The sequence below is a fragment of the Lissotriton helveticus genome, chromosome 8 (assembly GCF_964261635.1).
Source record: "Lissotriton helveticus chromosome 8, aLisHel1.1, whole genome shotgun sequence".
Classification (NCBI taxonomy): Eukaryota; Metazoa; Chordata; class Amphibia; order Caudata; family Salamandridae; genus Lissotriton; species Lissotriton helveticus.
In genome coordinates, this window is record NC_136069.1 from 1,467,037,777 (window position 1) to 1,467,065,357 (window position 27,581).

General features: G+C 47.0%; 1 protein-coding gene across 4 annotated transcripts in view; it reads left to right on the forward strand.

The window, feature by feature from the left end:
* CFAP298 (cilia and flagella associated protein 298) overlaps positions 1 to 27,581 on the forward strand; it is a 142,276-nt gene that overhangs the window by 77,061 nt on the left and 37,634 nt on the right. For 3 of the 4 annotated variants that reach the window (XM_078656225.1, XM_078656226.1, XM_078656228.1), the window contains exons 3-6: positions 10,499 to 10,666; positions 12,519 to 12,586; positions 21,512 to 21,670; positions 23,072 to 23,203. In XM_078656225.1, the coding sequence (XP_078512351.1) occupies positions 10,499 to 10,666; positions 12,519 to 12,586; positions 21,512 to 21,670; positions 23,072 to 23,203 (527 nt within the window). The remainder of the gene's footprint in view (positions 1 to 10,498; positions 10,667 to 12,518; positions 12,587 to 21,511; positions 21,671 to 23,071; positions 23,204 to 27,581) is intronic. The other variant, XM_078656227.1, reaches the window with a different exon arrangement.

The following is a 27,581-nucleotide window of genomic DNA, read 5'->3' on the forward strand; positions in this document are numbered from 1 at the left end:
CAAGAAAGAAAGGGCGGCACAACTAGGGTTGAATATCACGTTCTTTGGCAGAGGAGGGTTGTGTCTTCACGAGTTTAGGGGATTCTTCCAAGGGCTGTTAGCACGCCAGCGGGCTCCACCGTCAGTGGTGGTACTTCACCTTGGGGAGAACGATTTGGCAACACTGGGCAGGCGCATCTTGATTGAGGAGATTATCTCAACAGCGGGTTGGATAGCTAGGACCTGCCCCGGGTGCACACTAGTATGGTCACAACTAATACCTCGACTTCAGTGGCGGGGGGGTCATTCGGTCAGGGCGTTGAATCACTCGGTAAAGAGGATCAACACACGGTTGGATAGGTTGTTTCGAACCCCCGTGTTACAGTCAATACCTCATGGGTGCATCTGGGGTCACAAGTATTACTTGAAGGACGGGGTTCATTTGACAGAAGAGGGTAATGTACTATGGGCTGACAATATCTGGGCTTGGCTAGAGGGCTGGGGTAGGAGGAGTGTGTCCTTAGGCAGGGGCTAGAGGGGGAGGCCAGATCGTCGGTTAACAATACTGGCCTGTGGCGGTAAGGTCATTATCGGTGAGCACATATTTGAGGTCTGAGGGGGCGGGCATCATCCTATGGAGGTTCCCGCCCGGGGGGAGGGGCCTGCGGGCCACTCCCAGTACTCCAGGGGCAAGGTAATATGCAAAGGAGCGCGGGTAGGAGTAGTTCACGCTTTCCTTAGGCTGGTAGCCACCCCGCGCGCGTGGACTCATGACGCCACCGGCGCAGAGTAAGGGCCCTCCTTTAGTGGGTAAATGGAGTTTGGGGCGTAGACCGGGCAATTCCCGGGGTAACACTGCGCATGCGCACTTCTAGGGGGGAGGCGCAGCTTGTAGGACCTGACACCGGTAGTGACCCTGCCATATGGCCAGAAATGTACAAAATCAAGGTAGGATGTTTAGTTTAAGCTAGGAACAACTTGTATTAGAGTTTTGTTAAGGTCAGGCTCTCAAACTTGTTGATAACAATTGTATAACTGAATGTCCTGCTGATTTTGTATTCATTGTTGATTATGCAATTAAAACCTTTTTTAATTTCATACTTTAATAAATACGGCCGGGCGACTAGCGCCCGCCTTCCAAAAAGTAAAACACGTCTCGTGTCCACGTTCCTGGGTGTTGGGTGCCGGATTGGGGGGGAGGCGGCAGCTAGTCGCTGACCATGTGAAAAGGGGGGGCCCTCGGCCCCCCCGCACGCATGGCGGCGCGGCGACCGTCTCACCTCCTCTCCCCTCGGGTCCTTCGACGGTGGGGGCGTGCCCTGGGGGCGCGGCCCACCGCCGATTGGCCGGCGCCCCTCCTGACCCGGATTCAATGGACTGGTTCCGGGTCGGGGGGGGCGGGCGTTAGGAGGGGCCACCCGGCCCCTCGGGAATAAGAGGAAGGGAGCGCCCAGGAGACCCCCTTGTCCCTGGACGCTCCCTCGCTGAACGTTGTGCCCCGCGTTCGGGGCTTCTTTGTTTCCCACCCACCATCCCTTGGTACAAAGTTTAAGCAGCGTTATGTCCGGTTTAATGGTAAGTTTCAAAGGTATGGACCGCGGGAGAGAGTAGGCTGTTGTTGTATTTTGTGATCTGTTGTCAGGACTTTTTCCCCTTTGTAGAAAAGTGATGTGTGAAGTGAACTGTATTTGAAGATATGTGTCTTTAGGCCTTTTTTTTCCCTTTGTAGCTATACGTTGATATTGTGATTTTGAGTAACATGTGTGAACCGAATTGTAATTTTATGCCATGTGTCGTTAGGCCTTTTTTCCCCTTTAGCTATGCGTGGATACTGTTATTTATTAGCCAGTGTAGTTGTCCTTTAGAATTTTTTCCATAGGTCGTCGTATTTATTAGGTATGGGGCATGCGGTAAGGTCATTATCGGTGAGCACATATTTGAGGTCTGAGGGGGCGGGCATCATCCTATGGAGGTTCCCGCCCGGGGGGAGGGGCCTGCGGGCCACTCCCAGTACTCCAGGGGCAAGGTAATATGCAAAGGAGCGCGGGTAGGAGTAGTTCACGCTTTCCTTAGGCTGGTAGCCACCCCGCGCGCGTGGACTCATGACGCCACCGGCGCAGAGTAAGGGCCCTCCTTTAGTGGGTAAATGGAGTTTGGGGCGTAGACCGGGCAATTCCCGGGGTAACACTGCGCATGCGCACTTCTAGGGGGGAGGCGCAGCTTGTAGGACCTGACACCGGTAGTGACCCTGCCATATGGCCAGAAATGTACAAAATCAAGGTAGGATGTTTAGTTTAAGCTAGGAACAACTTGTATTAGAGTTTTGTTAAGGTCAGGCTCTCAAACTTGTTGATAACAATTGTATAACTGAATGTCCTGCTGATTTTGTATTCATTGTTGATTATGCAATTAAAACCTTTTTTTTTTTTTTTCACAACCAATTTTATTGAGCAAATGAGCACCAAGAATGTGGCGTCTCCACACCCGAAGATCACCACAACAATATCAATATAGCAGTTCCAGAAGCAGCAAAATGATAAAACAGGCTCAGAATATGCTCAGTATACGAACTCCCCAGCAACCCACCCTAGCCCACAACTTTGCCCCCCCTCCCCACTCCAGATACCCCCCCCAACCCCCCCTACCACACGTGTATAGCCGCAACTGAAAAAGAAAGTAGGTGTAATGCCTCCAGGGCCTCGCCGCTTCGGGCCAGAAATGTCACTGCGATCAAGTGTCCTCCTCCTGCTCTGCCGGGGGGTCCAAGAACAGGCCACGATAGTCAGCCCAACGCCTCCAAATTTTGTAGTGCTTGCGTGGGCAGCCCCTCGCCTCAAAGATCGGCCTCTCCAGACCCATAAAATAATCCAACCCAGCCCTCCAAGCAGACAGGGGGGGAGCCCTCACCGACTTCCATGCCCGGGCCAGGTCCCGCTTGGCCACAACCAACCCCAAGAGCAACAAATGACGTTTGTAGACGTTGCCCCCAATCCCTTCCATAATATGTAGCAGACCCAGCCGATGGGTACGTGGAAGGTCCCAGCCCAGGACCTCAGCCAGGCAACTCCACACACCCCTCCAGAACCCAGTCAGCCGGCCACACGACCATACCGTATGCAACAAGGAGCCAGGCACCACCCCACAGCGCAGGCACTCCGGTGAAGCAATCAAGCCAGCCTTCCACAACCGTTCACGCGTATAGTAAGCGCGGTGCAAGTATTTAAATTGAATCAGCCGCAGCCGGACAGCTATAGCGGTTCCGCGCGGGGATTCCAGCGCCTCCCTCCAGTCGTCCTCATCAAGGGGGCCTACATCTACTTCCCACGCCTCCCGAAGGGAGTGTAGGGTGGAGGAGCAATGAATCACAAGTGTCTGGTAGATCCTAGAGACCTTCTTGTCCCCCAGGTCTCCCATAAATACTTTAGCCTCGACAGGGCTGAACTCCGGCAAAGAGTCGAGGCCAGCGATGCTCGGGGCGAGGGCATGCCGTAGCTGGAGGTAACGGAAGAACTGGGACTGAGGCATGAGGAACTCCGCGCGGAGCTCCTCGAAGGACTTAAGAGCGGTGCCGGACATGACCTGGCCCAGCTGCGTGATCCCAATGTTCTCCCAACCCTCAAATCCGGTCAGGGTCGCCAGTTCCGGGAGTAGACCATTATGCCAGAGCGGCGTCTCAGCCGTTAGTCTGCCCCACCATCCCATTCGGCGCAATGACTGCCTCCATACCGCAAAGACCACTCTTGTGACTGATGGCAACCCACGGCGTAGGCGGGCCGAATAAAGGAGGGTGTGGAGCGTGCGATCGCCCATAAGCAATCGTTCTAGGGCATAAGCCGGATCACTCCTATCACAATACCACCATTCATTGAGGATAAGTAATTGTGAAGCTTGGTAATAGGAGAGGAGGTCCGAGGTGGCCAAGCCACCACTGTAGGTGGATAAAAAGCACGTCTTCAGAGCCACTCTGGCCGCACCACCATCCCACAGGAAGCGGCCCAATGCTGAATTAACCTGGCGGAACCACTCCAGGCCAATGGGATGAGGGAAATTCTGGAGTTGGTACAGGAGCCGCGGCAGCGCTACCATCTTAAAGATGGCCGATCTCCCGAAAATAGTGAGCGGCATTCTAGACCAGGTCTTAACATCAGCCTGTACCCTCTCCCACACCGGCAATACGCCACGCGCCCAGGCCACGGCCCGCGACTCTGAGAGAAAAACGCCCAGATATTTCAGGCCATCCGTCGCCACTCGCAATTCAGCCGCCCAAGGGTCAGCAACCACTCCGCCACCCAGCACCCACAGGGTTGATTTATTCACGTTAAGATGGAGACCCGAGACCTCACCGAACGCCCGCATGAGCTCCAGAACCCGGGGACCCGACCGCCGCAGATCAGTCAAGAAGAGGAGGACGTCATCAGCATACAGCGCAATCCTATCCGCCAGGTCTGCATTCCAAACAAAGCCACGCAACCGGGTATCTACTCGCACTCTCGACGCCAGAGGTTCCATGGCGAGGGCGAACAGGTACGGGGACAGGGGGCAACCCTGCCGGGTACCGCGACCTATATGGAAGCGCCCAGAGGTAGCTCCGGCCACGCGGACCGAGGCTGTCACGTTGGTGTATAGGAGGCGAACGTACGACAAGAAGACCGGCCCCAGGTTGAGGCGAGCCAACAGTGCGAACAAGTACGCCCAACTCACCGAGTCAAAGGCTCGGTCCATATCCGCCAGAAAGAGTGCCGCCTGCTCATCCCTAGCACTCATGGCATCCACCGCGGCCTGTGCCCGTCGGATATTATGCCGGGTGGCCCTGCGAGGCATGAATCCGGCCTGGTCGGGGTGGACCAGGTCAGTAACGTGGGGCAAGAGGCGGTTAGCCAGGGCCTTAGCCAGAATTTTGGCCTCGACGTTAAGTAGAGAGATCGGCCTGTACGAATCGTGTCTGTCCGGCGCCCTGCCCGGCTTCAAGAAGACCACAATCTCGGCATGACGCCAGTCCGGCGGCAGTTCTCCCCGATCCCTTGCCGCCTCCAGGGCGCGGCGATAGTGGGGTCCCAGCTGGACGTGAAATTTTTTAAAGAATTCGCTTGGGTAGCCACTCGGGCCGGGCGCCTTACCAGCATTCAACTGACCAAGGGCTTCCCCCAGTTCCTCAGCCGTGAGCGGGACGTCCAGGGCGGTCCTGGTCGCATCCGAGACGGCCCGTGGCATGAGATCGTCAAGATATGCAGATATCACGTCCGTCTCCAAAGGATCACGAGGGGCGTATTGTGCCTCGTAATAACTGGCAAAGCTAGCCGCCAGCAAGTCCGGATCGGTCATGATCGACCCGTCTCCCGCCGCAAGACCCGGCAACGCCAGGGGCTGAAAGGTCGCCTGGCACAACCTATGCAGCATGGTACAGGACTTGTCGCCCCACTGATACACTCTGCTGCGCGTGGCGAGCCACGCCTGCCGGGCTTCCTCATAAAGGACGGAGGCGTACAACTGTTGGGCCTGCAGGAGCTGCCTCACCACGCCATCGTCACCCCCAAGCCGGCCACGCTGCTCCAGCTCCTCCACGCGGGCCGCGGCAGCCACAATAGCCTCCCGATGTTGTCGCCGAGCAGCCACGCACCAAGCTATGTCAATGCCCCGAATGGTGGGCTTCAGCGCCTCCCACACCACCATAGCGTCCGCACCCCCCACGAGATTCTCGCGCCAGAAATGATCAATCGCCCCACGCAGATGATGCACATAGTCGGGTCGCTGCAGCTGCCAGGACGACATCCGCCAACGAAACGGCTGCCTCTTGGAAGGGAGGGTCAGGGTAGCTAGGACAGGGGAGTGATCGGACAGGCCCCGAGGGAGTATCGCAGCATCACTGACTCGACTCAGACAGGCACCCGGCACAAACAGATAGTCAAGTCTCGAAAAGGACCCATGCACCGCCGACACATACGTAAATTCACGCACAGCGGGATGAAGGTGTCGCCACACATCGACCCAGCCCAGGCTACTCACAGTCGCACAGAGTCTGGTGGAAGCAACAGCAGGGGGGGGATCCGGTGTAACAGGCACTCGCCTTCGGCGATCCAAGCCCACATCCATAACCTCGTTCCAATCGCCTCCCACCATAGTCAGCACCTCCGGAATCTCATCCCACAGCGCAAACAGCCGCTCAGATAAGGCCCACTGCAGAGGGGGGGGGGCATACACACTACCAAACACCACTGGCTCCGTACCTAACATACCCTTAACGAAAATGTAACGGCCCTGGGGATCAAGCCATTGCTTCTCATGTACATAAGCCACCCTGCGGTGCACCAGAATAGCCACCCCCTGGGAGCCTCTCGTAAAGCCTGCATGGTACACTTGCTGAAAGCCGAACCTCTGGAGGCTCAGGGCCTTGGAACCCAGCATATGAGTCTCCTGGAGCAGCAGAACATCCACCAACTCCCGTTTCCCCCAACGCAGCACAGCCCCACGTTTGATTTTATCCAGCATACCCCTTACATTCCATGTCACAACGCGCAGGGTCTTTTGAGGAGACACAGTCGTATTATTAGCCATCATCATCACAGCGTCCTGTATCCAGCCCGCCGTCCCACCCCGGCGCATTACACAAAGCGACAAAGGCAAAAGCTACACACACGTGCGGTCCCACCCACCCAGCCCAAACACTCAGCAACCCCCCCCAGACCCAAACCCCCCAAAGCATCAGCAAGAAAAGAACTTCCCCCCCCGCCCCACTCCCCCCACCCCAATACCTCAGAGAACATTGAAGTATCTGTCGCGGCATGGAGAGACCCGGGCCCAGAACCGAGAACCCAGGGCCCGCCATACCAATGGATCCCAACATCCTAACCAATACACACTCACCACCCCCCTCCCCACACACTCAACCGCGGGGGTCAGAGGCCCATAGAAGGCACCCCCCGAGTCCCACCATGTACCCAAAAAGATAACAGGAGTTCTCAATTGGGAATAGACTGGCATAGGGAAGTCACGTTAGAACAGTCTCACCAGCCAATGTAGGGCAGCGCAGCATTCAGTAAGTAAGGTCCAGACCCAGCAATGTTCAGCTGCCAGCCTCGGAGTGCTCCGAGTCCCCTGCACCATCCGTCTGCAACGTACTGGCAGAGGCCGACCTCTTCCTAGAGCGGGACCGTCGGTGACGGCCCTTCGGATTTGGGCGAGGCACCTGCTCCGGCGATGATCCCCGGGACCCGCCCGGGTTCAGCCCCGGCTGGGCATGTGGACGAAGTCGTACCGTCTCATCGGTCCAGCGAAACACCTCCTCGGGGGAGTCGAAGAAATGCGTCCGGGACTGGTGCACCACTCGTAGGCGGGCCGGATACAGGAGAGAGTACTGGAGCTTCAGGCCCCGCAGCTTGGCCTTAGCAGCCACGAAGGATTGTCTCTGCTGCTGCACCATCCTCGTGTAGTCGGGAAAGATCATGATGTTATGATTTTCAAAGGTGAGCGAGCCTTTGTTCCTCGCCTCCCGCAGGACGGCATCGCGGTCATGATAATTGAGCAGCCGGGCGATGACTGGTCTAGGGCGCTCACCCTCCGGCGGCCGCTGAGTCAGGGCCCTGTGTGCCCTCTCGATAACAAAGCACGTGGACAGTGTCCCTTCGGGGAGCCAGCCCTCCAACCACTGGGTCAAGAACCGCGCCATGTCGTCCTTCTCGCATCGCTCCGGAAAGCCGACGAAGCGGAGGTTGTTCCGCCTTGCGCGCCCCTCGGCGTCCTCCACTCGGGCCGCCAGCGTCTTCTGGACACCCTCCACCTCCGCCAGCCTCTTCTTCAGGGCGCCTATGTCCGTCTCAGTCACCGTGATGCGGGTTTCGGCCCCAGCGATCCTCTCCACTGCATTGCGAAGGTCTTGGCGCAGCAGTGTAACATCCGCTCCTACCGCCCCAATCTTGGCATCGAGCATGTCCCGGGATTGGGTGATGGCCGCCAGGATCGCTGCATTGTCCGGCCCAGGGCCACCGCTGCCACCAGCCGCCCCAGAGCCACCACTAGGCCCCGTGAACTTATCGATGGGGCCCTGCTTAGTCTGTCCGCCACCTCTGGTCATGGCCGGTCGTGGGCTCGCCGGGACCGCACACGAGGCAGGGCGGGCACTACTCCCAGCTAGTTGTAAGAATCCCCAGGCACCACCACTCGTGCTGGAGGCTCCAGGCCCCGGGGTGGATCACCGACGTCAGAGGCCCCAAGAAGGAGGCGGGCAGGCCAACACAGGCCCGGGGTCGCGAAAATCGAGGCCCCGGCTTCACCAAGGCGGACCAGGCCTCAATCACCCTTCGGCACCACCAGCAGCCGTTCAGGACGCAGGGGAGGCTCGCGGCCCGTGAGTAACTGCAGCCACAGAGCCGGGCCAAGCGCAGCGTCGTCAGCACCTCTACCACCCGCGAGCCCACAACTGATGTCGGGCGTCTCGAGAATCGAGGTCCCCGGTCTCCGGCCGGTCACTGGGCCTCACGGCGAACCACCAAAAGGGGAGAAGAGAGTGTCCACACAAAGAGCAGGGATAAGCGGCGCCTCAGCGGCCTGCGGGCGAACACAGCAGCAAGTCAGGGCCAAGAGCGGCGCCGTGGACGTCGCCACCTCACTCCAGCCCGCGACCGCCCCGGGCGTCCCGAAACTCAAGGGCCCCGGTCTCCAGCCGGTCACAGGGCCGCACGTCTCCGTCGCCTCTCCGCGGTCCCAGGATCGAGTACAGCACCAGGTCGAGGCACCGGAGCAGGCAGGGGACTCCACCTAATCAGCGCCAGGCACTGGGTAGCAACAGCGGGCTCGGGGGCCAGGATAAATGGAAGGATGAAGTCCGGGCCGACGGGAGCTCTACGAGGCTGCGACCGCCATCTTCGCCCGCCAAGCCACGCCCAATTAAAACCTTTTTTAATTTCATACTTTAATAAATACGGCCGGGCGACTAGCGCCCGCCTTCCAAAAAGTAAAACACGTCTCGTGTCCACGTTCCTGGGTGTTGGGTGCCGGATTGGGGGGGAGGCGGCAGCTAGTCGCTGACCATGTAAAGAACAGTCCCCCAGCGCCCTATCATGTATGAGAATATTGTCAGGACAGTTTCCGGTTTTTGTTTTTGGGATAGAACAATAGGAAGGAGTAAGTGTAGCAATTGTGGTCCAGTGGCTACATTGTTAACTTTGAAAACTGGAGAATTGGACTCTATTCCCAGCTTTAGCACTTGACCAAATAACTGATTGACTCGGCAAATCTCTGTGCCTCATATTGTAAATGTGGTGTGATTATGTACAGAACACTGTACAATGGACTCTAGCACCATTCACATGACTTTCCACCATGTCTGATTCTGTTATTCTGTTTCTCCTGGACTCCACGTACCATATTGTTGTTGGGCCATGCGCCATCTAACACCCTAGAACAAAGCATTAAAAGAAAAAATAAGCTTTGAATGTGATGAGGGAGAGAAGAGCTGTGGCCTCTTGGTTTTAAGTGGACATAAAGAATGGTTGCAGCATCAAAGAAAAGCAGATTGCACACTTACGGCTTAAAGTTTGAGGAATAAATATTTAAAATAAAAAGTGTATTCTGTTGTGTGTAATTAGAACCAAACTCAAATCCCTTACGACTGACTTGGCTCTCCTATGCCACTAATTGGTAGCTACCATAATCCCTTAAATTCCAAAGATACACCCATCTCTTACAGTGCCTCCACAGCCTATGATGTCACTCATTCACATGCTCTATGTCGCTCACTCCTCTCAGTGCAGCAGCAAATAAATGAAAAATAAGCGTGTTATGTAACTCACTTGAGTGCAGAATATAGGGGGACGTTTTAAGAAAATGCCAGTAAACAGTACTTGGCAATGAGATAACAGCAACCTTTAAGACAGATGCCACCTCTTCAGTCCTGCGTCATGAGGCTAACCTAGTGAAAAGCAGAAGTGGTTCCTGTGGTTTGAGAGAAGTATATTCACCATGAAGTTCAACACTATATGGCTGGTATAGGGCAAGATGCATACAGTGAGCAGCACAAAAGGGTTACAGTGAACTACATTGTGGACAGGAAATGTTTAGAACAATTAATGAACGCACCAAAATACACCTTAATGTTGATATAGTTTTGTTTCCAGTAGGTGACAATTCAGCACTCAGGTCAATGCAGTGCGTTTAATACGAATAGCTGCCCTTGGCATTCCAGAATGACCAACCTGAAGCAGAATATAATATGCTTTAGGAAAAAAACTCACACACATAAGGGAGGTCTGCGTGTCAAACTTGATATTTGTTTCTTTTAACCCCTTCGGGGCTGATGACGAGCTCAGCTCGTCATGGGCGTAACCTGCGCTACGCTGATGACGAGCTGAGCTCGTCACGTAACGCAGGTTTTTGTAAATTGCAGCACGCAGCGGGAAAACCGCTAGCGCGCATGCGGTTAAGGATCGGTGAATGTTCACTTGATGTGTGGCTATTAGACATTTTGTGGCTTGTGTTAGTATCTTGTCCCGTCTGTGATGTTGCCATTTTCGTCCTTTCTCTTAAGAAATCCAAGAGTTGGCAGATCACGGTATTACCTTACCTCCTAACATGCAAGGACTGACAGACGAACAAATTGAAGAACTGAAGTTGAAAGATGAATGGTCACAAAAATGTGAGCCAAGTGGAGGAAGTGTCTTCAAAAAAGATGATATTGGACGACGGAATGGTCATGGTAATCACAAACCTTCACTTTTGTTTTTAATGTTTTCTCCCAAAAATTGCAATAACAATATGTGCATATGTAGGTACATACAATGACTTTCAGTTAGGCCTCTTCTTTCATTGGTCTGTTCAAGTGTAATTTACATTTTGTCTCAGCCTACCACAGCATATAGCCTTGGGTCAGTGGTCAGCGTGCATAATCCACTGACTGTCTTGCAGTATGAGTGATGGCATTTTGTCCGAACACATGTGCACTGCCACCTCAAAAGGAGTTCACTTCCGTGGCAGGGCATGTGTGATTGAACTGTTGTGCCACTTCTTTGTTTTTTATACTTTTATAATGCTTGCCAACATCTTTTGCATATTGCATAAGTTTGCAAAAAAATTATAATTAAAAAAATTGCAAGTTTGCCTGTTGCCTTTGCCAGTGCGTGTTTATAACCGGATTTTGCTAATGAACCTTCAAACACTTTGATTGCAAAGGAAGTCTTTCGCGCCTTTTAGTAATTTGCTCTACTATATATGTACTAGAAATTATACTACGCACATATTATAATTATATATTTGTTGGCTACAAGATTCACTGTTTAGTGTCCTATAATGCAGTTTCTTGGTCCTCTGGAATTGGCTTTTTATATGTCATAGAAATGTTTCATGATAAACTACACCTAGAGGTTCTTGAAATCTGTCCAATATATGTATAAAAAAAAAGACATACAAACTCGTATTTTTTTTTTTACAAAATACAAAGACATTAAGACTTGACAGTCCACTTCCAATGAAATATTACACTGAACTATACACCACAATTTATTCTACAAGGACCTATTGGTCAAGTGCCTGATGGGCAGCTGATTAGAACCACATCCATGCCGTACTAAAAGAGATTATATTGATTACCCACCAGCAGGCTTGTCTTGATTTGGAAAAGGATCACCATTTAAAAGGCCCAATATCATATGAGCATTTTGAAGAATACCAACAACGAGGTCACACCATATCAGAATAATAATGTTTGTGCCACTTCTTATACATGTAATCTACAACAGATAACACATTGTACTACCTGGTTCTTGCTATTCATATTAATCATTTTATATGGCATACAATATTATTTATTTTGTTGTTTTCTTTGCCTTATGGCATGCATTACCTAGTTTGCTTATTCTTACTTACTTTATGGAAAACCACTGTCCATCCTCTACCTAAATGTTTAGTTCTAAATGTAGTTGTTGTATTGGCAATCATATCACAAAAGAGAGGCCCAGAGGCAGATTTGAAATTGTAAGGGCATTTATATATATCTCACAGAATTTACTGTAAAACAATACGAAGCAGCACTGGACTAAAACAACCTTAATGGGATTGATTTCCTATACATAGTTTGTTCTTGGCCTTTCTGTATGTCCCATGTGTGATTTTAGTCCAGTATGTGAACTGATACTTGTGTTGGTGAAAAGTTCATCTGGGCAATATGGTTTGTATATTGCTTGATGCACAATCAATTGCTTTCTTTGCCTGTGACTTCTGGTTGTTAGTGTGCATGCCCCTTTTGCCGGTAATCACTGCATCTTCTTATACTCCCTGAACTTAGTTTTTTTTTAAGACACTTGATTATGCTGAATTCTTGATCAAGCACGTATGATGAATATTGTGTGTGCATTTTGTCTGCATCTGTCACACCTAAAGTCGCTACAGCCAACTAGAAAGGGCAATCAACTTTTTAAAGATGTTGGGGGCAAGAAAAGTAACCTTTTGAGGTATTTCTCCTCTGTTATGCTATCACTGAAATATGTTTAGTTGCAGACTTGTAAAGATGGTTAATAGTAAACTGTATGATCAGTATAACCTTCTTTCCTTAGCTCCAAATGAGAAAATGAAGGATGTTTTGAAAAAGACCATCGAAGAAGCTAAAGCAATAATATCCAAGGTAAGGGTTTGAAGGTGTATTTAATAAGGTTTGAATTGGATTAGCAAAATACTGTCTTTCACGCTTACACTCTTGTACTATGCCTTTTTAGTTAGGACTTGATGATTTATGATTTGATGTTGAGACCCTTGTTTGAAGAGAACACATGAGACTGAAGAGCATACTGCATGTAACCCCTTAAAACCAACACAAAATAATGCATTTGGAGTATTGTGAATCCATTTAAGAGGGATAGTGAGAGATTTGCTCTGTGCCTTCAAAAATATTAGCATTCTAAAAATATTTTCTATAGGGACTCCTTCGTCTGTTACCATCTTAATCTTTGAAAGCTTTTTGAAAACATCTAGGTAATCCTTTTCCTAGGGTGCATTTACCAAGGTGTGTGTGTGTCTTGACTTTAAGGTTTTGTTTTCCTTTGCTAAGGTCTCACCCTGCTCGTGGTTTGGATTATTGTTCTGTTGAGATTTCTTAGATTGCCATCCCTCCCTTGAGTCCCACCTTACACAATCAAGCTGGGTGAAGAAAGGAAAGCTTTCCAATTATATTACTTTGTGGAATGTGTGTTCTGCCAAAAATGTCTTATCAATATCGATATCAAACATCACTTTCCAAATATTAGACATACTGCCAAATAATTCAGTGGCCACTCTTGTTTGGCAGCAGTAGTTACTCAACACAATTGACAACATATAATATTGTCTACATTGATGACATTGTTTCCACTATTCCTGGATAGGATGAGAATGCCTTCATCAGAAGTTTTCCCATGAGAATTGATTGCTGTCATGAAATCACAAAGTTCGAAATTCATACAAAAAGAAGCAGTAATTTGTTCTCAAAAGTGCTGCAAAGACCACATGTTGTTCTAAAGAACATATGTTGTCTAACTTAAACAAGCATTAGAAATGCAATCGGGCTCGGATTTATTTGAGTTTGAGCTAATGGCATTGTAAATGCCAATGTATTGTTGCTATGTGTTATGGAGTGTGTTCATGTGGTGTGTACTGCCAGTGATCTCCTTGTGAGTGTGAGAATATTGCACCGTTACTGCCTGTGATGTCCTTCTTGTGAGTGTGAGAAGCTTGCACCTCTGCTGCCTGTGGTCTCCTTGTGATAGTAAGAAGCTTGCACTGCTGCTGCCTGTGATGTCGTTCTTGTGAGTGGGAGAAGATTGCACCTCAGCTGCCTGTGGTCTCCTTGTGATAGTAAGAAGCTTGCACAGCTGCTGCCTGTGATGTCCTACTCACTACTCTACTCTACTCACTACTCTACTCACTACTCTGCACTCACTACTCACTACTCTACTCACTACTCTACTCTACTCACTACTCTACTCACTACTCTGCACTCACTACTCTGCACTCACTACTCTGCACTCACTACTCTGCACTCACTACTCTGCACTCACTACTCTGCACTCACTACTCTGCACTCACTACTCTGCACTCACTACTCTGCACTCACTACTCACTACTCTACTCACTACTCTACTCACTACTCTACTCACTACTCTGCACTCACTACTCTGCACTCACTACTCTGCACTCACTACTCTGCACTCACTACTCACTACTCTACTCACTACTCTACTCACTACTCTACTACTCTACTCTACTACTCTACTCACTACTCTACTCACTACTCTACTCACTACTCACTACTCTACTCACTACTCTACTCACTACTCTGCACTCACTATTCACTACTCTGCACTCACTACTCTACTCACTACTCTCCACTCACTACTCTACTCACTACTCTACTTTCTACTCACTACTCTACTCACTACTCTACTCACTACTCTACTCACTACTCACTTCTCTACTCACTACTCTGCACTCACTACTTTACTCACTACTCTACTCACCTCACTACTCTACTCACTACTCTACTCACTACTCACTACTCTACTCACTACTCACTACTCTGCACTCACTACTCTCTACTCACTACTCTACTCACTACTCTACTCACTACTCACTACTCTACTCACTACTCTACTCATTACTCACTACTCTACTCACTACTCTACTCACTACTCACTACTCTACTCACTACTCACTACTCTACTCACTACTCACTACTCTGCTCACTACTCACTACTCTACTCACTACTCTGCACTCACTACTCTGCACTCACTACTCTACTCACTACTCTACTCACTACTCTACTCACTACTCACTACTCTACTCACTACTCACTTCTCTACTCACTACTCTGCACTCACTACTCTACTCTACTCACCTCACTACTCTACTCTACTCACTACTGACTACTCTACTCACTACTCTGCACTCACTACTCACCTCACTACTCTACTCTACTCTACTCACTACTCTGCACTTACTACTCACTACTCTACTCACTACTCTACTCACTACTCTACTACTCACTACTCTACTTACTACTCTACTCACTACTCTACTCACTACTCACTACTCTACTCACTACTCTACTCACTACTCTACTCACTACTCTACTCACTACTCTACTCACTACTCTCCACTCACTACTCTACTTTCTACTCACTACTCTACTCACTACTCACTACTCTACTCACTACTCACTTCTCTACTCACTACTCTGCACTCACTACTTTACTCACTACTCTACTCACCTCACTACTCTACTCACTACTCTACTCACTACTGACTACTCTACTCACTACTCTGCACTCACTATTCACTACTCACCTCACTACTCTACTCTACTCACTACTCTGCACTCACTACTCACTACTCTACTCACTACTCTACTCACTACTCTACTCACTACTCTACTCACTACTCTACTCACTACTCACTACTCTACTCACTACTCACTACTCTACTCACTACTCACTACTCTGCACTCACTACTCACTACTCTACTCACTACTCTACTCACTACTCACTTCTCTACTCACTACACTGCACTCACTACTTTACTCACTACTCTACTCACCTCACTACTCTACTCACTACTCTACTCACTACTCTACTCACTGCTCTACTCACTGCTCTACTCACTGCTCTACTCACTGCTCTACTCACTACTCTACTCACTACTCTACTCACTACTCTACTCACTACTCACTACTCACTACTCACCTCACTACTCTACTCACTACTCACTACTCTACTCACTACTCACTACTCTACTCACCTCTCTACTCACTACTCACCTCTCTACTCACTACTCTACTCACTACTCACTACTCTGCTTCACTACTCTACTCACTACTCTACTCACTACTCTACTCACTACTCTACTCACTACTCTACTCTCTACTCACTACTCTACTCACTACTCACTACTCTACTCACTACTCACTACTCTGCACTCACTACTCACTACTCTACTCACTACTCTACTCACTACTCACTACTCTACTCACTACTCTACTCACTACTCACTACTCTACTCACTACTCTACTCACTACTCACTACTCTACTCACTACTCTACTCACTACTCTACTCACTACTCACTACTCTGCACTCACTACTCACTACTCTCCTCACTACTCACTACTCTGCACTCACTACTCACTACTCTACTCTCTACTCACTACTCTACTCACTACTCTACTCACTACTCTACTCACTACTCACAACTCTACTCACTACTCTACACACTACTCACTACTCTACTCACTACTCTGCACTCACTACTCACTACTCTACTCACTACTCTACTCACTACTACCTACTCTACTCACTACTCTACTCACTACTCACTACTCACTACTCTACTCACTACTCACTACTCTACTCACTACTCTACTCACTACTCTGCACTCACTACTCACCTCACTACTCTACTCACTACTCTACTCACTACTCTGCACTCACTACTCTACTCACTACTCTACTCTGCACTCACTACTCACTACTCTACTCACTACTCTACTCACTACTCTACTCACTACTCACTACTCTGCACTCACTACTCTGCTCACTACTCACTACTCTACTCACTACTCACTACTCTGCACTCACTACTCACTACTCTACTCACTACTCTACTCACTACTACCTACTCTACTCACTACTCTACTCACCACTCACTACTCTACTCACTACTCTACTCACTACTCTACTCACTACTCTGCACTCACTACTCACCTCACCTCACTACTCTACTCACTACTCACCTCACTACTCTACTCACTACTCTACTCACTACTCACTACTCTGCACTCAATACTCTACTCACTACTCACTACTCTGCACTCACTACTCACTACTTTACTCATTACTCACTACTCTACTCACTACTCACTACTCTACTCACTACTCTGCTCACTACTCACTACTCTGCTCACTACTCTGCTCACTACTCACTACTCTACTCACTACTCTGCACTCACTACTCACTACTCTACTCACTACTCTACTCACTACTCTACTCACTACTCACTACTCTACTCACTACTCTACTCACTACTCTGCACTCACTACTCACTACTCTGCTCACTACTCACTACTCTACTTACTACTCTCCACTCACTACTCTACTCACTACTCACTACTCTGCACTCACTACTCTACTCACTACTCTACTCACCTCACTACTCTACTCACCTCACTACTCTACTCACTACTCTACTCACTACTCTACTCACTACTCTACTCACTACTCACTACTCTACTCACTACTCTACTCACTACTCTACTCACTACTCTGCACTCACTACTCACTACTCTGCACTCACTACTCACTACTCTGCTCACTACTCACTACTCTGCACTCACTACTCTGCTCACTACTCACTACTCTACTCACTACTCTCCACTCACTACTCTACTCACTACTCACTACTCTGCACTCACTCACTACTCTGCACTCACTACTCTACTCTGCACTCACTACTCACTACTCTACTCACTACTCTACTCACTACTCACTACTCTACTCACTACTCTACTCACTACTCTACTCACTACTCTACTCACTACTCTACTCACTACTCTACTCACTACTCACTACTCTGCTCTCTACTCACTACTCACTACTCTACTCACTACTCTACTCACTACTCTACTCAATACTCACTACTCTACTCACTACTCTACTCACTACTCTACTCAATACTCACTACTCTGCTCACTACTCACTACTCTCCACTCACTACTCTACTCACTACTCTGCACTCACTACTCTACTCTCCTCACTACTCTACTCACTACTCTGCACTCACTACTCTACTCACTACTCTACTCACTACTCTACTCACTACTCTGCTCACTACTCACTACTCTGCTCTCTACTCACTACTCACTACTCTACTCACTACTCACTACTCTACTCACTACTCTACTCACTACTCTACTCAATACTCACTACTCTGCACTCACTACTCACTACTCTGCTCACTACTCACTACTCTCCACTCACTACTCTACTCACTACTCTGCACTCACTACTCTACTCTACTCACTACTCTACTCACTACTCTACTCACTACTCTACTCACTACTCACTACTCTACTCACTACTCTGCACTCACTACTCACCTCACTACTCTACTCACTACTCTACTCACTACTCTACTCACTACTCTACTCACTACTCACTACTCTACTCACTACTCTACTCACTACTCTACTCACTACTCTACTCACTACTCTACTCACTACTCTGCACTCACTACTCACTACTCTGCACTCACTACTCACTACTCTGCTCACTACTCACTACTCTGCACTCACTACTCACTACTCTGCTCACTACTCACTACTCTACTCACTACTCTCCACTCACTACTCTACTCACTACTCACTACTCTGCACTCACTACTTTACTCACTACTCTACTCACTACTCTACTCACTACTCACTACTCTACTCACTACTCTACTCACTACTCTACTCACTACTCTACTCACTACTCTACTCACTACTCTACTCACTACTCTCCACTCACTACTCTACTCACTACTCTACTCACTACTCTACTCACTACTCTACTCACTACTCTACTCACTACTCTACTCACTACTTTCTACTCACTACTTTCTACTCACTACTCACTACTCTGCACTCACTACTTTACTCACTACTCTACTCCTGTGTCAGTTTTCTGATGTTAGTGTGAGCCTCCCTTCTATGTCCGTGTACCAGCCTTAGAGCCCCATGTGATGTGATTGTCTCCTTATAAACTGCTTATTACATACTAAGTAAGCTTAGAAGAAGTAACAATATGGATGACCACTGGGGGTGGGGGAGAAGGGGTAAAGGATAAAGATGGAGGGTTCTGGTGATCTAAAAAATGGACCAGGGGTGATGAATATTTTAGGTAAGAAACTTGAAAAAAATTGGAAAGTAAAGGGCAAATTTACTAAATGTTAGCGCAACTGATCCCAGCAATCAATGTTTCTGTGTGCGTGGTTCAAATGAGAGAGAAATATTGGCGAGCTATATTTACTAAAAAAGGCCTGTTCCTGCATTCTCCCACTGCACTGCTCCATGATGCACAAGCAGGCACCATTGTGCAAAGGTGTGTGTGTGTGTGTGTGTGTGTGTGTGTGTGTACGTGTGTACGTGTGTGCGTGTGCGTGTGTGTGTGTGTGTGTGATGGTGTGAAAACTAGATCTGATGCATGTGATTCTCTACATTGCTGCCCGGCTGTTCACGCGCGCACAGAGCTGAAGGGAAAAAAAACACCGCAGTGCACACGCTCCCAGAACCATCTGCATTCAATTACCGGCACCTCGGACAGCTGGTAATTGAGGATTGATGTATTCTTCTGCGCGTGTCCGAACACTTTATGCAGGAAGTGAACATTGACAAATTCCTAAGCCCTATGGCGTGCTGCCTTACTTAAACACAGCCTAGCCTGGACCAATTACCATGCACATGGCAAAATACCACACGCAAAAACCCCGCGCTTTCTGGAATGTGGCAGCCCGGACCCCTTTTAGAATTCTTTTTTTTTTCTACTCCATAAGAGCTCGGAAGCCCCGCCCCACTTCGTGGTGACGTAGGCCCGAGCCCTAAAAAGGAAGCCTATCCAAATTAGTTATAATGATTTGCAAGGAAGACATCTGTTTTTCGCCATCCTCGTGTTGTTACATAAGGGACTTTCTTTAAAGATATTTACATTTCATACTCGTTTATGAATGAATATTGCTGTTTCTTCCTTCAACAATGTTTATTCTTTTAACAATTCCCTTGAGGGCTCAAAAATGGCTCACCTGAAAGTATTTCCTGCTCTGTCATACCATAACACTTGTATTTGTAAAGCGCACGTATCACTCAAGGGTATCAAGGCGCTGAATAACAGATGTTTATTGTTAACCAACTGAATGGTACTCATTTTATCGACCTAAGATGGACGAAAAGGCTGAGTGGACCCGCCGGGATTTGAACCTGTGACCATGAGGTCGAACACAGATCCCTACAATGGACCATAAGTCCATTAAGCCATCAGACCCGGCTATCAAAATAATTAAATCATTCCACTTATACATTTATAGCTTGGTGGCATTTATACCTTCAACAACAAGGTCACATCATATTTTTATGCCACTTCTTATACATGTAATCACCAACAGAAAATACATTGTACCGCCTAGTTGTTACTCTTCATAATAATCATATATGTGTGTGTGTGTGTGTGTGTGTGTGTGTGTGTGTATATGGAATTAATTACTACGTTTGCACATTCTTTCTTACTTTAGAGGTGAAATCTCCTAATTTATCCACCACCTTGTTATATTCTTTGAAATCAGGACAACAGCATCCACCATTTTTATGGGATGGGTGGGGAATTTTTCTTTATTTCTCCCTTCGGACTTTATGAAAAAAAGGTATTTCATGTTTTAAATGCTGTCTGGGACAAAATTATTTTTACGGCAAAGTGTAACCACTTTTTAGACTTAGTTTCATCTTCATTTCTCATTTCTTAAACAAATAAGAAAGTCACACACATTTTAATTCAGTCTTAAGACTGTGGAACATTTTCTTTCTTCAGCTGTATGTCCTCTTAATTGTTATCTTCCACGGTTAAAAGCATTTCCTTTCATTCAAATTATCTAACTAGTTTGAGAAAAAATAAGTAACAGTTCGTTTATATAGCCCATGCATTATTTATATGTTTCAAGATTTTGCTGCTACTTCGGTATACATTATCGAGTGATTAAAGGAATTTTGTTATCTAATGCTGATTTTCCAAGAGGTTGTCTTACCCTCTACAAGTTGTTCGGACCTTTTTGACTCTTGCACCTTTCGAAAGGTCACAGAGGGGTGGTACCCATTGGAGAACTAATTTGTCTGACCCAGAAAACTATCTCTGGTTTCAGGGACACATACAACCTGAATACAGCCCTTGTGAGATTGAGTCCAATACATTGCGGCCATCTAAAAAAATAATTTATACTTCATATTTGGCGCTTTGCATGATTTTGTTATTGCAGAAACTCTGCGATTCACAAATAAGAGAACTACAAAATCAGGAGTCGTAATCCAGTAAAGGTACTTTTTGAATTGTAAATGTGCCTTTCACCATTCTGAATCAAAAAGCGCATGAACAAGCCATTTCCTCACCCCCTTTGCGATTTGAGATGCCTTTTTATTATGTTATGCCGGACCCGACTTGGAGTGGTATCTGATTTTCGAAATGGAAGTAGTCTTACTGGAACGGCGTTCGCTTTGTGTGTATTCTCTTTCTAATTTGCTTGTAGAGTATGTGAGCCACTAGAATCATTTGAATCACTATTTGTAACAGTTGCTTCCTTACTTGGAAAAGTTACAACTTTCTTGTGTCTCCTACAATATAAATTTCCCAGAAAACGTATCCAAACCTATTATTTTGTACTGGTACAGTGGTTGTGATATGTTAGTTGACATGATTCTAGTTAAAGGGTACAGATTGTAAAATGAGTGTTTAGAGCTTTATCACATGTTGTCTGTACACTTTTATATATGAACTTTTCAATTCTAGAAACAAGTTCAAGCGAATATATGTGTTACAATGAACATGGTGAAGGATGCACTTGATCAACTCAGAGGAGCAGTCACGATTGTTTATCCAATGGGATTGCCTCCCCACGATCCAATCAGAATGGAATTCGAAAATGAAGAAGATCTATCTGGAACTCAGGTATGTAAATCATGTTTTATTTCTTACTTGTGGGTGAGCTTGATTAAACTAAACTATGTGTGTCACTCCTTGAAATGTAAGGGATAGCCATTTAAACAAGTTACCTTAAAACCAAGACTCTGCAGAAGCTTTTACTATGCCGATTTTGATATTTCTAGCTCAGTTCAATGAAAATCGTCCCAAGCTACTAATTTTGTTAGTGTTGTAACAATGACCCTACCAAGTAAGATTGGTGGCCACCATATGCAGCATTACCAGCAGAGATCACATCAATAACTTTGAAAAAGTTTTGTCAGAGTAGAATGCATCTAAGTGGGTAATACATAACAATCATAGCTACAATGCCCTTAGTACCAAGGTAATATTAGTCATACGTTTCGCTAAAGCTGCATGTTTGACTACTCAATTTTAACTTTAATCATATTTTGGAAATTCAGCCATTTGTCTTCAAAAAACAGCTTACGTATTGTGAAAATATACACATTTTTGTCTCATACATGCTTTTAATTTTTGGTATACTTATATTAATTCAATCAAGCAAAAAAACCTCTAATTTAGTTGGCTGGGCTGCACAAAATAGAGCTACTTGCAGGTAACTGGAGAGCTACCCAGTAGATCACAAGCTGCTTGTCGGAAAAAACAGTTCTTGATGTTTGTCCATTGTAGATTATATTCCATGGTCATAGAATCACACGAATCACCCAGTATGTATTGCAGTTGGTTAGGTCTTTAGCATCCACATCCAGTCTAGTCACACAGTTTCCACAAGGAAAATGTTAATTTATTTTAGAGAGCCCATTGCTTTCTGTTATTATGAGTGGTGGGGCAGTTCGCCATCAGAACATCTGGATTTAATACTCTTATTATTTATTATGATTAATGTGTGCTCATGTTACACGGTGTCTTAGAGTGGCTGCAGAGGGATAGCCAGGTTTAACCTTTAAGTGACACCAAGAAGGTGTAAAAGCTTATGTGTTCATTATGATGGGTTTCGGAACACAAAGACTGAGGAATGCAGTGAGACTACTTGTAAACATATCTTCCTGTTCTTGCTTAAGAAATGGGACAGTGACTTGAAGGCATGGCAGACTGTCAATGTGTGTCATTCTGTGTTTCTGTAAGTAAAATATTAACTCACAATTACACGTTAGCAGTTTTTGACTATACCCGGGCAACCATTTTGACAGCTTGGTTGTTACCAGTATGAATATGTAGCCTGTTGCAACAGAAGCATACACATTTGGTACAGAAATTTGCTGAAACTCTTTGAAAAAGTTAGTAAAGCAAGTACGATATTGGGCTAAAGGTTTTACAGGCCAGTATTGCTCTAGCCACAAAATATTCTGGCTCTGTTGTTGCATGAATAATCTGAACTTTTTTCTTCTAATTGGTTTAATACAGGCAGCACAGCAGGTCATAGAAGATTCTGAGGCGCAGTTGTGGTGGGCTGGAAAAGAGTTACTAAGGAAACAAAAACTTAAAGATTTTGTTGGCAAAAATGAAAAAACGAAAATCATTGTCAAGATACAAAAGGTAAATGTTGTGCCTTAGAAAATGTAATATCATTATTTTTGTCATCATAATACCTGAGGACGGTCTGGCTTGAAGCCCCTTCTCAATATATTAATAGTATTTGCTAAAGGTTTGTTGACAATGGAACAAACATTATTTTTTTATTTAACCAGATTACTTCCTCATGGGAAAAGAGAACTTTTTTGAGGGGGGTGGGGGTTGTTTGAGTTTAACCTGGCAAAGTGTAATTAAGTACCTAAAATTGATTATTGTAACACTCTCTATTTAGGAGCAAAAAAAAAAAGAACTATACGCAAGCTGCAAACATTACAAAATGCAGCTGCGCATTTGCTGCTTAAGATTCCTAAATTCAGTCCAATAAGCCAAGGCTCAGTTCAGTTCAAGGTTCTTTATTCGAATTCCATGAATTCATAAAAGTGCATACAAAGACAATAGAATATACATAATACATGGTACAAGCATACAAATTTAAATCAGGCGAGACAACATTTCCAATTGTAAAATAGAGAGTAGTCAAGGATTGTCCATCATTTTTCGAGCACGTGCCGAAATCTTCAGGAAAGTGCTAGTGCGACAGATTATTTCCTCATGTCCCAAGGAGAGCAATAATTGATAAGATTCCCCCATGGTAATTGGTCTATATTTTTTAAAAAGAGGAATTAAAAACCATTTTATATATTTTAAATAATATTTGCAGGTAAAAAGAAAGTGCAGGTGCGCTTACTTCATCACAAGGGCATTTTAAGTTATCACCCATTGATGAATAACCTAAAGGAAAATTCAGCAAGAATCTTACAGACCCAGACCTCAATCGAAACAATAAACTTCGTTCCCAGTTTGTTATGGGCAGTGTGAGGTATAACGGCATAGTACAACTGGATGTTTCCCTGCCCATATAAATAAGGACCGTAGATTTCTTGGATTCTTCCCTGAGCCTGCCCTTATCGTAAAGTGCATAAAGTGCTTTCTTCAAATCATTCTTGCGTACAAATCTAGATGTACCCGGGTCCAAAAATATGTCACCTTTGTCGATACTGCACAAACTTTTGTACACCCCCGATAACCAGGGAATCTCCAACCCTCTTTCACATCCAAGACAATCTTTTATAATTTCTTGGGTCAGGGTGGCTGCATCGTTCCTCCAAACTGAGTGCCAGAATAGCGCAGGACGAGCCCTGATAAAATCACTAATAAAAGACAAACATAATTCTCAATGGGAAATATATTGGGAGGTAGAGATCAGCGTGCCCAACAGCTTTCTACAAAACCGATTTTCCTCCTGCTGGATACACCTGGTCTCCGCAAAACCCCATATTTCTGCCCCGTAAGTAGCAACGGGGACACACTGCAATTTAAAAATCCTTAAGATAGCCTCAGTGGCACCTATTTTCCTAGGTCGAGGGAGGCTCAAAATGGAGTTAATGATCTTTGAGAATGTGCCCGTGGAGTGGGCAACATGCCCAGTCCACGAGCCATTCGCAGCAAAGATCATCCCCAAGTATGGGAAATTCTGGGTAGAGGTAAGTCTATTACTCCCTACGTGGATAGAATTAAGTTGACGTTTCCCAGGGCCACAGACCATGATAAATGACTTTATGTAATTAACACATAAGTCTAACCTGTCCATGTAGTCCACAAAACTTTGGGTCAGAAAGCGCAAGGCATTCGGGGTGCGGGCCATTAGGACCGCATCATCAGCGTAAAGGAGTGCGGGCAGCGGTTTGCCGTTAATTAAGGGGACGTCTAAGGTTGCATTCTTCAAGTGACCGCTTAGTCCATTGATGTAAATAATAAAGAGCAGGGGTGCTAAAACGCACCCCTGTCTAACTCCCCTTCCTATCTTAATAGCACCCGACAATTCCCCACCTTGGCCTATCCGTACCTGTGCCTTGAGGTCAGTATGCAAAAATGCTAAAAAATGGACTAAGGATTCGTCCAAACCATAATTTAATAAAATAGACCAAAGTTTGGACCTATTTACCAAATCAAATGCGGATGATAGGTCCATAAATGCTAAATAAATGGGGGAAGAACGGGCAGTATTATATTTATTAATAACCAGATTTAAATTCAGGCACTGTTCTACTGTGCCAACCCTGTTTCTAAAACCCAGTTGACATGGTGATAAGATATCGCTTTCCTCTGACCATGTCAAAATCCTGTTATAAATAATACGACCCAAAATCTTAAGAGTATTGTCCAGCAGGGAGATTGGTCTATAGTTAGCTGGGTCCGACCGGTCGCCCGTTTTAGGGCTCGGACTCCTCCCCCTGGGGGAGGAGTTTCGAGATCCTAATGTTATAAGAAAAAAAAGAAGAAGAAGAAGGGCCTTGGTGAGAGGAATTCCACACATTCCTTTGCGTTTTCTGGCATCTGGTCAGTGATTCGTCTTCCCTGTGCTGTGTATGTAGTAGCCTTGAAGTGATAGGCTGTAAGTAATGTACGCGTGCCCGATGTGGCATTTTGTGTGCGAGAACGAGCATGGCAGAGTGATTAATCTTAATTACGAGCTGTCAGAGTGCCCGTGTAATGCAAGCCAGATGATGCGAACGCGTTCACAGCGGTGAGCGCGTTCACTGTTAAATGACGAGAGGCAGCAGGCGAGGCTCACAGAAGATGACTCATACATGCTCGTCTTGGTCGACAGCTGCACAGTCCGTGCCCTGTGACCCCGCTTCGTGATCTTGGAGGCATGTCAGGCCGCGCCGCCCCCGCTGAGGAGACCCCCGCACCGTCGTGCCAAGGGTCGCGGGCCGCGCCTGCCTGATTGCACACGCCCGCTGGCGTCAAGATCCAAAAGTGCCCCCGATCGCCGGAGTCGCACAAGCCTGTGCCGACCCCCGCTGAAGAAAAAGGAAGTGTTCGTGAAGTCACCCCGGGCTAGGGGCCCGCAACGTTTGTCTTCCCCTTGGTTGCCGCTCCTGCCTGCAAGTGCCAAGGTACTGTTAATATCCCCCGCGGTGCGAGCCGTTCCTTTCACCAGACTCGCACCGCTCTGCTCTGTGTGCCTGCCTGCAGCCGTGAGCGCGCTCCAGCCCCTCCCGCTGGAATCCTTGGAAGTCGCCGAGTGCCCAGAGCCCCCACGGGTGAGTGAAAGCTGAAGGCTTCGTCTGCACTCCCCGTCAGGGACTCCGAGCCTCCCCCTGCCGCCCGCACTGCTCCCGGAGCCCTCCTGCACCGCTGGGCCGGCCCGCCTTTAACTCTGTCCTCGAGCCGAGAGGAAGAGCCGGGGCCGGCACAGGCGTGCTCACGCCCGATGCGTGAGCGTTGGTAGGGCCGGGTCAGTTTCACCGCGAAGAGGCAGGAGAGGCGCTGCCAGGCACGCCGAAGGCCGGGGAGAGTTCCAAAGCCCCAGAACGGAGAGAGGCTTTCGTTTAAAGGGCAAAGACACTGAGAGAACGTTGAGGAAGTGTGGTGCATTAACGCTCCGGCTCTCTGCCCGCGGCACCCTTCGCAATCCTAGTGCCTTAACACTGTTAGTGCAAAATGTTTCAGCCCCTGCATGCTGGGCTTCGATGGTATGTCAGCAACGAGAGATGATGCCATGAACCATATGGAAATTCCTTAATGGGCTTCCTGGCAATGGAATAGTGTTAAGGAGTGTCGAAGCTTTCATTCTCAAAATGGCGACTTGGTACTTCATTCACCGAAGACATTCAGTAAAAATTAGAATTTAAGGACATTGAGAGTGGAGAGAACACTGGAAATGCTACACGTTGGTAGCAGACATCCAGAACTCGCTGCAGAAACAGGCATTGCATGAAGCCAACGTCTTTGGAAACCTTGGCAGTTTTACGATGTTGTGAATTTTTTATGCTTTTCCCTTATAAATATGGGACAATGTGTCTCAGAAGCTAAACTTGGAGAGGCAGTTGCTTAATGTGCTTTTGTGCATTAAAAAACAACTGCAAAGAAAAGCTCTGTGTACAATTTCCATCTTGGCTGTTTCGATCAGGTTGGAAATGATCTTGACCTGTGGCTCATATTTACACGGGCTAAGATGCAATTAAACTGAGGAACTTCTCCAACTTGAATGTCGGAATCCAGACACTTGGCAAAAGTAGCCTGTGTAAAAAAAAAAAAAAAACTTTTTCCATACCCTTAATTCTGACCCCTCCCAGTGCAGAGGAAACGCCGAAGCTGTGCTTCACAAATATTGACAAATTCAGGTTTGCCCCCACCCCTCTGCATGCATCTTAAAGTTTACGTATAGAATTTATTTGAAATAATGTAATGTTTTTTAAAGAAATACTTACATTGACTAAAAGTTATTCACATATTTTGTAATAACAATATTTGTTTTATTTATATATACTTCTTAACATGAAATAAAATATATTTATGTTTAAAAGAAGGTTTCTACGGAGAGTGTTGCCGT